Source organism: Jaculus jaculus, chromosome 4 (genome assembly GCF_020740685.1).
Source record: "Jaculus jaculus isolate mJacJac1 chromosome 4, mJacJac1.mat.Y.cur, whole genome shotgun sequence".
NCBI classification, from domain to species: domain Eukaryota; kingdom Metazoa; phylum Chordata; class Mammalia; order Rodentia; family Dipodidae; genus Jaculus; species Jaculus jaculus.
This window is the reverse complement of record NC_059105.1, coordinates 135,198,863-135,211,417: the sequence shown is the minus strand read 5'-3', so window position 1 is coordinate 135,211,417 and position 12,555 is coordinate 135,198,863. Positions and strand designations below refer to the sequence as shown.

The window sequence follows — 12,555 nt, the reverse complement described above, 5'->3', positions numbered from 1 at the left end:
ACATGCAGCATCAGCACATCATCATCAGCATCACAACAAAAAAGAAAACATACGTATGTCAAATCAAATGTACAGACTTTGTAAAACAGTTGGTATATTAAAAGATTCAATCATCGTTACCAATATTATTATATTTATTATACATTTGTAATTATAATTTCAGATATTATTTTGAAAAACCTGTGTTATGCTTTATATTTTGAATGGTTGGACTTTTAATGGATGCATTCAGAAATTATACACTTATTAATGAATAGATAGTTAAGGGGGGAAGAAGTTCCCTCAAATATTATTTCAGTAATATCCAATTTTCTTCTATTATATTTAGATTTGGTTGCATTACAGTATAAACAAATGTAAAACTGCACAAAATCATATGACTTACTGGCCACAGGGTAGTTTGATACTACATTTACGCCTTATGACAGAAACATACACAGAATATAACAAAACTGTAATAAGAAACTCAAAATATAAACTCAATATTTAACTAAAAAAGGGTTAATTACTTCAATTTCATTTACTGAAAAATGCTTTCTATCTCCAAATTAAGTAATTTTGCATTCAAATGTAGATGAAGTAGTTAATATAATTCCTAGATATATATGAATGTCATTCAGGAGATTAATGGATTCAAAAGAGCAGCAAACACTATTGTGAATCATGTGCTGTTTACAATTACTGAAAGGGAGACTTTTAAAATCTGGTAGCAATCAACCTACAGAGAATATGAAGTGATTCATGGGTTTATGGAATCCATGGCTTGAGCATATAGCATTCTGTGTATAAGTTACTTGATCTTCACATATCTTTAGTGAGAAAGAGGAAGCCTCAGCAAAATTACTTTTTAATTATTCAGAACAATTGTAGGGCTAATTACACACAAATGACTGTATAAATGACATATAAGGTCATTCAAAAAGTTCCCCTATGTTATTAAGCCAGTTTAAATTCATAACAGATGTTTAAAAAATTCTATATTTTATAATGTATCTAATCCTACCAATAGGCAAGATGAGCAATGACTCATTTTGGAGGGGGAAAAGAGCATTAACATTTAAGTCTGAGAGGTTCTATCTCCTGAGGAAAAGTAATTTAGTAAATGTAATCCTAATAGTCTGAAGAGTTAACTCTTTATAGCTTTGAAGCCTGTGACATCCCATGGCACACTATAATGTTTTACTACTAACATATAACTATGAAAACCCCAAACTCCATAGAGATAGTATATAATCAATCTGAACATACTGAACAAGTGAGGTCACAGGATCAATTTGAAATATACAGGTCATCAGCCACGCAAGGGGTATATGGTTGGAAGTTAAAGTGTGTCTTCTGAAATAGCCTCAGGTCACCTACGACTATGCTAACACTAAGAGGATGTCACTAATATTTATTATGATAGAAATATATTGTACTCTAATAAAATGCATCTCTCATATGTGTTATATTATGACTACATTATAGATAGTTCAGTTGATATTTCTCAAAAGTATGTTAAAATTTTAAAGTAGTTAACCACATAAGTGGTTGTATGCTTGTATAAGTGAAATGCTACTGATTTCCCAGATTAATGCTATATTTGGCACAACATAAAATCATGTGGTATATCTACACAATGGAATTCTATACAGCAGTAAGAAAAAACGACACAAAGAAATTTGAGGAAAAATGGTTGAACCTGGAAAAGATCATTCTCAGTGAACTTACCCAATCACAGAAAAAAAATTGACACATAGTCTCACTCATCTACAACACCTAACTTGAATCTACCCAAGATACCTTACATACCCAGCAAGCACCTCATGGACTAGACAATAGGATGGATGGGGAGGGCGGGGAGTGCATCAAAGGGTGGAAAACAGTAATCTGGACCCAAACGGCAATGGTACCATAAAATTCTACTTCCTAAAAGACAGAACAAATGGCTGAACCTTCACTAGACCCTTACAGGAAACACCTGAACCACAAGACACTGGAGAGGGTAGGATCAAGACGAACCTAAATCTTCTACATCTTCCCTCCCTCCCTCCCCCCCTCTCCCCCCTCTCTCTCTCCTCTTTAACTCTTGTATATTAGTTATCTTTTTCCTCAATTTCTTAGTGGGCACTGACCTGTAACCCCCACTTCCAGCTTGGGCCTACCATCCACAATGAGCTTTTGATCAGAGAAACCTACAAGGTTTCCCAAAACAGTGACAGACTTCTGTCAGAGTACTTGATGACCCACCAAAGGCCAGTGGTAAGACTCTATTGCTGAAGACTCCATAGGCAGCTGATACACAAAATTTAACAGCATGGCTGGAAGCCAAGAGAGAGTCAGTCCCTAGACAGTCACTGTGTCTAGTGCCAGAAGGTGCTACATTGGCGACTGGGGGAAATGACCAATATCTGTCCAAGCAACTCATTGTCTAATCTAATTAGCAACAAATAACCTGATGTGATGCCCACACAAGTGCAATAGTGGCACACAGCCATGGTGGGGAACCAACTGCTCTTGATTTGGCTAACTGATCCACTCAGTGGTACGAGACCCATAGCTAGAGCTGGGAAAAAAGTCAGAATCATACCCAAACATAAGCCCACTCTCCAATATCAAGCTACCATCAATCATGGGCTACAAGAGGGCCTACACCTATCAAACTCTCTATCAAAAAAGTAATTGTTATCTCAATTTTCCGGGTGGTAACTTGCTCTCCATTGGAGAACCTGCTTCTCTTTTTCAGATAGATGCAGATCCTAAGGAGAGAGCTTCCCCAACATACCTCAAAAGGGGCCCAACTGAAACTAAGGACAATTGGCGAAACAAGCAAGGGTGATGTTTTCCTGATGAACCAGATACCAGCACAAAGGGGAAGGAGACCAACACAGAGAAAATTCAACTCCTACCAAATCAGAGAGCCAGAACCTCAGAAGCCCCCAACACCTCAGCACTGAAGCAGACCAAAAATGAACCCAACATGGCTCAGGGAAATTTTGTGGAAGAGGGGGTGGAGTCACATGTTGGGTCATGATATGCAGAGACATTTACCGTACCAGTAACTGTGGGCTAACTCCACAATGCACGACCCATTTACATCAACAAGGAGGGTCCAATGGGAGGTGGTAGATCATGGATGAGCCTAAACAATGGTACCAAACTGCCTGTGTTTGCTGAAAAGAAAACTAATAAATTAAATTTTAAAAAATCATTTAATAGATAACCAATCTCATTATATTTTGGAAAAATTTTCAAAATTTGGAATTCATATCTCTGGAAACCCAATCTAGTATTTCTCCAGAATTATTGGATTTTAATTGAATTTTTTAATAGCAATGGCATTGATTTGGCTGCTGAATGTAATGTTTTTATTAAGATATTCTATTTTCTTTTGAAGAGGGCAAAAGACAGAACAAACTCATCTGCTTTTAGTGAATAGTATTGGCTTAATGGTGATCTATTTCTTCAAATGGATCACTGTACTATTAATGAAAGGGCTACAGCCATTTTGTTATACTTCCTCCCCCAACCAAAACATACCTTGCTAGAATCAACTACAGTTATTTGAAAGAAAATTGCTTCATGGTGGGTTGTGACTCAATATTTCTTCAATGGTCGTTAGGAATACAGGTCATATGCTCATGACAAACAAATATTTCTCCTTACTGTGATGAGACCAACCTGAGAGACTGCCACTCCTTTCTGAGCTGTTGTGAGAGCTGGTGGTGCTGAAATCCTGTGACTGGTTGTGTGGCATTCTATTAGACAATCCCTCAGCCAATCGGTAGTCAGGGATGTAAAGTAAGGCTAAGGGTTAAAGGGCAGAGGTCATAGTGGCATCATGTGATTAGTTCACAGCACAAGCCCATGCAGAACATGCAGTTAGCAACCCAGAAGCAGATGTGAGAGAGCAGAGGAATGTTGAATCTCTATCCTTTCCTAATGGAAGTAGAGATGGATTGCTGATCACCATATTGAAAAACCAGTAACAGAATGAAATCAAGTGGTGTTGGTGTGTGGTGGTGGTGGTGGTGGTGGTGGTGGTGGTAGGGATTGTTCCAGTCACTGGATACACACATGCCAATATAACTTTTTAATTTATGTAGCAAACCTGGTAATGAATCACTAAGTTAAACAACAAATACTAGTTTCTATCTCATGCACAAAATGATATGAAATTAAATTCTCAGGACATAAGAAACAAACTCACCATTGTTACCTTTGTTCTGATCAGGCAGAGAATAGCCAAATCCCAGCAGATCTGTTTTTTGTTGAATTGAACTTTTCCACTGGGGATCAGGAAGCTCAACAGCCAGTTCATGGATGCTGTTAGAATGTAAGATCTGTGTGGTGGCATACGGGGTAGCCTGAGTAATTTGGCTGGAACTGTTGTAGGTGGTTTTGGTAGTGAAGTCAATGCTGCTATAAATGGCTCCATCAGAGAGCATAGTTGCTGTTTTGTCCCCTTGGCCTGGAACTGGTGGCAGCACATCTGTGATGAACACAGTGAAACCAAATTTATTTAATGATGCACAGGAAATCCAAAGCCCTCATAACTGAACATGAAAAATCAATGTGTCATGTCACATGTTTTCATTTCATCTGAGATGGGCTTTGTGAACCACTGAAGGGGAGAAGATATACCACCACTGCCAAGTTATCGACCCCTATGCCATGCAGAACCAGTGCTGCCCTTCAAGCCTTGCTGTTTAACATACCCTGTCCTTATTTCCTTCAACCAGGAATGAAAAGTTTAAAATATTTTACTATAACAAACAAAATGTGCTACTTGGTCAAGTGTTTTTAGAAGCAAGGATGCAGTTAGCACTTTACAAAAGTCATTGTAAGAAAGGATCAACTAATTATATATGGAAACATTTACCCAGAATTCAACAACTGGACAGTTGGAAAACTGTCCAAAATGATACTACTCAAACTGTAAAATACATTTTCCTAAAGTCTGAACGTACCATTTATCTCACTTGATTTTATGGTTCCAGAAATAGCAGATAACTGGTGATAGGAAATGGGCTCTTTTTTGTAGATAACAAAGCAAACTTTTTATGAATAAAGTCATTTTTACAATACAGAGGATTTAACTATAGAAAAAGCAATCTGAGTGATCAGTGGGTTTAATTTATGCTATGAGCTCTTAGAAATGGAGAATTATGGTTTCACGTTGTAATACAGCAAAAGTAAAATTAAACTTCAGGAGCAACACTGAATATCAATCAGTTCATTTATCACTTTGGTGTGCTGAATTATCTTTACATGGTGCTTTATAATTCAGATCTGGCACCTTCCTCCTCAGCTGATTTCCCTCTTTCAGAAGAAAGAGACAGTGAATCTAAAAGAGAAATCTCTAACACTGGTTTTAATTATATTAAATTAAAATAAATTTAATGACAGTACCTCCCATAATCATGTATTCTCTGAAAATCTCACATCATGGAACTGGAAGCCATCAGATCACATGATTTCTTCAGTCTAAGAAAATTTTCAACTCTTAAACCAGATTTGATGACACCCAATAGTACTTGACATAAAGATTCTCATAGCATTAGTTTTGATTTTGTAACTTACAAAAGATAAAACGATTTCTTTGTTAGCAATAATATCAAGAAATCCATAGTCGATTTAACCTTGTGAAATTTCAGTCTTTGTAAAAGTTTCTGAGTAAGGGATTGCAACTTGTTTTACACACAAGTGGTTTTAAAGTTTATTGAATAAAGATTTTGAATGTTAAAAATTCTAAGTTCATGATATTTCACTAAGAGGTAAACTAGTGAATTTGTCTTTGGATCTGAGAAGTTCATGACCTTTTCTTTGTTTTAAGTATATTCTTATTACAAAATTTGATGTTTAAAAGCACACTTCATTCTTGAGTGTTAATATCATTTCTTTTTGTTTTTGTTTTCACTTTTATTTATTTGAGAGTGACAGAGAGAGAGAGAGAGAGAGAATGGGCATGCCAGGGCTTTCAGCCACTGCAAACAAACTCCAGATGCATGTGCACACTTGTGCATCTGGCTAACGTGGGTCCTGGGGAATTGAACCTTGAACCAGGATCCTTAGGCTTACAGGCAAGCGCTTAATCACTAAGCCATCTCTCCAGCCTGTTAGTATCATTTTTAATCTCAAAACCTTTTCTGTATTTTGCATGTCAAAATTGCTGAAAATATATCCATCTGTCTGAGTTTCCAGACATTATTTTCTTGCTTTTCCACCCAGCCTTTCATTGACAAATTCTCAGTAGAAATGTTATACCAATATGTGCCTCAGTTTCACATACTTTTCTCTAACTTAATATCCTCTAGAGCTTTCAATTTACCTTATTTGCCAGTTTAATTTCAAGTTATTGAAATGTTTTGGAAATCAAATAATACAAAATTGGAAAAAAGCAGTCTAAAAATGTAATAGTATGTAATAGCAATTGCTCTGGAAATATATTCTCTTTCTGCTGGATGAAATCAAAGTTTGCCTTTGAGTGCTTCTATATTGATTTTTGGGCTGCATATTATCATCACATATTATTTGATCACTACCATATTTTCAACAACTGAATCAAATTATACTTAAATATTGAAAACTTATAAGAATATTCATGAATACATGTATGTGGGAGATGGTTTGACCACTGTGCCAGCCATAATCCAAAGAGGTTACATCTGAACAGGTATGTAGATAGCACATCCCAATTTCCAGTTTTCACAGGCTCTAGCAACCAATTCTTAATACATTAGCCATAATTTTGGTACGTGTGAATATGTGCTGGGAATCTACAAGCTAAAGAACATTTCCCTCCTGTTTAAATTTGGAATGCAGCTTTTGGGCATCTTGGTTATACTTATATTCATGAGATTATTTTGTTTTTCCCTCATAAAATTCTTTGTATCAATGACAGTTTCTTCACTACATCTTAGGATACTCCAGGACAGGTCCATGGATTTATGTCTTCATTGTCAAAGTTCCTCACCTAGAAATGTGATGAGAGCCAGTGAAATGGCCAAATGAAATTACTATGGCTTGCACTGACCAAAGGAAAATATGTTTTAGTGGCATTATTATTCAAAGCATTATTGTCACAAGGAAAAATGTTAGTATCTATAATAATTATTGCATGTGAACATAGCTGTATATTCAAATGTAAAAATCCACCTTTATACTGCAAGAGAGTATAGGTAAAATTTCAAAGGCTTTAAATCTGTCTGACTTGAATTCTACATTACTCATCTTGATTGAGTTTACTTAGTGTTTTTTTTTTCTTTTAAAATAGAAACTATAGCTGACTCCCCCATCATGAGATGAACCACCATTTGCACACCAGCTAGGGCGCAGGTGAAACTACAGAGGAATCCTGAGATGAGCAAGAGTGCTGCTTCCATGGAGAGCCAGACAGCCTGCACGAGGGTGGTGACAATAGACACGGAGGACACCCAACATGCACCAAAGTAGAAATCCAGAGGTTACTGAGAACTCAACAATAAAGTAGACTTAAAAAACACCCAACAAGGCTCAGGGAAATTTGCAGAAGAAGGAGCTGAAAGATTTTAAGAGCCACAGGGTGGTAAGGAATATTCAAAGGCATTGCTCCACCCCCAACAGTGACGGACTCCTGCTCTCATATCCCATAGCCCACAATCCCATGTTGAATACCAGCAATCCCACTTAGGAGGGCCCTCAGTGGTATGAGGCAGAGAGGAGGGAAATGGTACTGTGGTACTAACACATGATGTGTCCATGAAAAATTGGAGAATTTGAATATGTGTGTGCCAGGGCCTCCAGCTGCTGTAGATGAATTCCAGACACTTGTGCCACCCTGTGAATCTGGTTTACATGAGTCCTGGGGAATTTGACCTGGGTACTTTGGCTTTGCAGGCAATGCCTTAATGGCTAAGCCATCTCTCTAGCCCAATATACACACTTTAACTGGACCAAGGCATTTTATTTTATTTTACTGTTATTCACCTTTATCTATCTATTTATTTATTTATTTAAGAGAGAGAGGTGGAGATAAAGAGGCAGGTAGAGAGAAACAGAAAGGGCACACCAGGGCATCCAGCCACTGCAAATGAATTCCAGATGCATGTACCACCTTGTGAGGCTTTTAGTGGACTTAACATAGTTTAGTACAATCCTGCATATTCTGAAGTAATTTGGGGTAAGAGAAAATCTTCCAGTGGGTTCATTTATAACTGTTTTGGATGAGAGCAATATCCTAGTCTTCTACTCATAACCCATTCCTTATTTTTCAATACTCTTCATTACTTTAAAACAATACCTGGATTGCAGTATTCTCTGTAAAAATCAGTCAATACTTTTCATGCCTTTGAACAGAGATTAAACTCTCATGGGAATTTGAATGTCGCTGTCAGTCTATCTGTATGTTTACCATCTCTTCTACATTGAACTTTTACCTCACTTGTCATTAGGAAATTTATTTTTATGTATTTATTTGTCAAAACCAAGAACAAAACTAACCCAAGAGCTTACAGCTTACCTCCACGCCCAAAATTCCCAATTTCATTTGGACCACTATTGCTGTTGTTTACTGGTAAGCTCGTGGCTGGCCAAGAATCAGCAAGCCATGGGTAATTTGGATCACTGGCATTGAGAAGTCCTGGGCGGCTGAAACAAAAATGGGGAAGAGATCAGTTTATGGAGCTCAATATAAGATTTTGATACCTTTGTCACTTCTAAATCACTTACTAAAAGAGGTTAAATAATATAATAAGGTTTTAGGTGACTTCAAATTAAATGTGAATGCTCTGGAAGATTTTAGGAACTTCAGCTGTCCATTAACGCTATATATAGATCAGCACTGTCAGTGAAAACAGAATAGAGTCCTTGCCTGGGAATCAGCTGACATCCAGATAGAATCAGTTACCTGTCCTAAAACTGGTGGGAATAGGGAACAATATTTTATGATAAATTGACATCTCAGGGGGACAATTGATCAGAATAGCTTCTTTGTACCAGCCATTTCCAAGAAACTAGGCTATTCCATCCTCAATCTCTGTTGCCCCCCCCCCATGAATCTGCCTTTTCCATCTTTACTATGAAGCAAAGAACTTGTAGGAAATTAATGATCAGTTCTTATCAGTAGTACATTTCCATGTTTTCTAAAGTGAATGTATATATAAGGGGCATATTAAATTATTTTCAAGATAATGATAGACCCTCTGGGAGCTCACCTCATGTGTTTGTAGTCTATGAAGAACACGACTTTCACAGGAGATTGAATAAAAGTCCCTTCTTTAATGTAAAGATGGAATTCTAATTCCTTTATAGGATATTACCATATTTACAAAGAAATAGACCATCTATAATCATACTTTTTTGATAGATCCCTTCTGGTACAAATCCCTAAAAGAAACATGTGTTTCTATGGCAACTGCAATAAGAAGATTCAATTGCTTTCTTGCTATATCCGCTAGCTCTCATTAGACTTAATCTCTTTTTGCTAAAATATTGATTAAATGGGAGATTGGAAGTTATTACTAGAGCCTAATTGCAATCTCCATATTGGCAAAGAGAAAATAGATGAGGATATATGGGTTTGTTATCAGCTTTTATCAATTTCAATTGAGTATCCAAAGTTGTGGAATCCACTCCTATCAATCCACAGCCTATTCATCATCCATGAATCATTTACTTTGTGATCGATTATATGTAATTGTTCACTCACAGCAATTTAGTGAGAGCCAATAAGGAGTCTTAAACAACAGCAACTTCATTTGCTAATGTCTAATTAATGCAATAAACATCCTGCTAACAAATGAACACATTCCTTGTGATATTTGCTACTAATTTCTTCAGGGGCATCTGGGAGATATGAAACATCTGGACTTGATTCCTTTAAAGTGCACAACAGATAGATCATTAAACCTTGTGGTGAGCCATTTAATTCCTCCTAGAATTTTCAGACTTGTAAGTGATCATTTATTACAATAATAGCCTCTTACTACAGTTTCCCCAGTCCTGATTAAAAATAATAATAAAGATTCCCCTCAGCATACCTTCCATTGCTCATTAATCCTCCATCTCCTCTTTGAAATGTAACTGTTAAAAAAGAAAGATAAGTGCAGAGTAGTCAATATTAATTATGACTAATGGCAACTAACTATTGGATCTCAGTTTAGAAGTGAAGACTCTGGGAATTTTAACAAACTATAATTAATGTAATTGTTCAGATAAGAATGAGCCATGGTTTGGCTCAGGGCAAAGTCATCATTTGCTCTGAATTTAATAGAATATTTCAAGTTTCTTCATGCAAAATGAACACTCAAGTTAAAGTAGTAATTTGTATTTAGATGTCAAACACAGTTACAAGTGAAATATGTCATTTTACAGGTAGATTGATGTAACATTAATGTAGAATTATCAAATCATGACTTTTATGCTATACAGGAAATTGTCTTATTTGAAGGAATAAAGCTAGATATACACGCTAGAAGTTGAAACAGTATTATTCCAACTGATAATATCCTTCCACTAAAGTGTGAGAAAATAGTTATTGGTTACATCTGATGCTCATAGGTGCTTTTATATACATAGATGTGCACTATGGATTGAACAATAATAATTAAATGCTCATAAATTATAACTAATATGGAAAATTCACTTATGAAAATGAAACTTGTAAGTAATAGCTGCCAAGCAGATTCCAACTATATATAATAATCATAAAGTTGAAGTTTCTGTAAAACTAGAAGTTATCAGCAACACCAGGAAGAATCATGTAGAACCACAGTAATTAATCCATTTCTCTCATTCAGTTTCCCATCCAATTGGCCAACATTATGGATTTCAAGTACTGACCATATAATATAAACTTCAGTTTGATTTCATCATTATTTATGTAAAATCTTTGTAGATAAATATATAAACATTAACATGATTTCTATCTGATAGATAAAATGCACCTCAGGTATGAAATAGAGGGTGTGAGAAAGCAATCTGTACTCAAAAGTATCTTCTATTTTAGCAACAAAAGTGAATATGTGCAAACAATGGGGTAAAGTACATTCATACACTCAAATTGATTGGAATCATAAAGTGTCACCAAGGACCTAATTATAAAATTATGAAAGGATAAGTCAGGCATGGTGGCACATGCGTTTAATCCCAGTACTCTGGAGGCATAAGTAGGAAGATTGTTATGTACAGAGTGAGTTCCAGGTCAGCCTGGCCTACAATGAGACCTTATCTCAGAAAACAAAACAACAACAACAACAAAAAAAAAAGTATGTAAAAAATATTTGTTGTTAAAATATTTCTAGATGGCAAAATTATAATAAGCTTACAATTCTGATCAAAATTGTTATATGTCAGCTCAATCCATCACTGAAGAAAAGGAAAAAAATGATGATTTTCACAGTTTGTCTTTAAAAGATATCAATTATTTTCACTATGACTTATTTGGTGAATAAAGGTGAAAATAAGTGTATTTTATGAATGAATTAATTTATATTTTCAATGAAGAAGGTATATTGTAACTTAAAATATAGTGTGGTCACATGCATGTCATGGTGTGCGTATGGGAGACAGAGGGCAACTTTCAGTTTAGTCCTCACCTTCCACCTTGATTTGAGTCATAGAATGTTCTACATCTCTCTCCATTTGTGAGCTTCTTGAAAGTTTTCTTATCTCTGCCTCCACTCTCATTCAGGTACACTGGGATTATAGAAGCTCGGCTTCTGGTTTTTACATGGGGTCCTTGGGTGTAAACTCAGGTATCAGTTTTGCAGTAAGTGATTTATTCACGAAGTCATCACTTGAGTACCCAATTCTATTCATTTATTATTTATTTTTGAGGTAGGATCTCACTCTAGCCCCGATGACCTGAAACTCACTCTGTAGTCTCAGACTGGCCTCCAACTCACAGTGATCCTCCTACATCTGCCTCTTGAGTGCTGGGATTAAAGGTATAATCCACCAAATCCAGTCAACTCTATAAATATCTATTTAATTTGGAAACCACCCATAATTTATCTTTTACTCAAGCCTCAGCAATAGAATATGATTACTCTTAAACTTTTATAAATTTTAATTTCAGTACATCAGTGCCTTCTTGAAGAGTATTTAGTAGTATTACTGATCATTACATCATAATTATGGAACAAAAACGTCTTAATTCTAAGTGTTTTCAAGACATCGTGAGTCTGAAACTTAGCTATCAAAAATTTCTTGTTAGCACCCCAAATGACAGTACTTATCAATAATTGTGTAAAACCTCAATTACTTACAAAACAATTTTATCATAACCTTTGCATCTGCTCAGATACAGATATAGATAGCTTGTCAGGAAAGATAAAAGGATATACTAATTATTACAGGGTCTTGTAAGAGATAAAAATAAGAAATCAGTAGTACATCTGTGTTACTGATTTTAGTAACTGATTTTAATGAATATGAATTAAATAATCACAATGTAAACAATTGACCACTGGAAGTAGTGCTTAAGTAAAGGCCTGATAGGACACATGTAAATCCATACATGTGCATTGCTGAAATGGTATTAGCCTTCCATCTGCTATGAGTGATTACTGAGCTAAACAAGAGTTAAGATGATGT

General features: G+C 35.8%; 1 protein-coding gene across 20 annotated transcripts in view; it reads right to left on the bottom strand.

Moving 5' to 3' along the window:
* The window catches only part of Robo2 (roundabout guidance receptor 2), a 1,359,396-nt gene that overhangs the window by 37,834 nt on the left and 1,309,007 nt on the right, over positions 1–12,555 (bottom strand). For 10 of the 20 annotated variants that reach the window (XM_045147700.1, XM_045147696.1, XM_045147697.1 and 7 more), the window contains 4 exons: positions 9,999–10,041; positions 8,480–8,607; positions 4,190–4,471; positions 3,661–3,786 (listed from right to left, as the gene is read on the bottom strand). In XM_045147700.1, coding sequence (XP_045003635.1) covers positions 3,661–3,786; positions 4,190–4,471; positions 8,480–8,607; positions 9,999–10,041 — 579 coding nt within the window. The remainder of the gene's footprint in view (positions 1–3,660; positions 3,787–4,189; positions 4,472–8,479; positions 8,608–9,998; positions 10,042–12,555) is intronic. The other 10 variants (XM_045147702.1, XM_045147709.1, XM_045147707.1 and 7 more) reach the window with 3 other exon arrangements.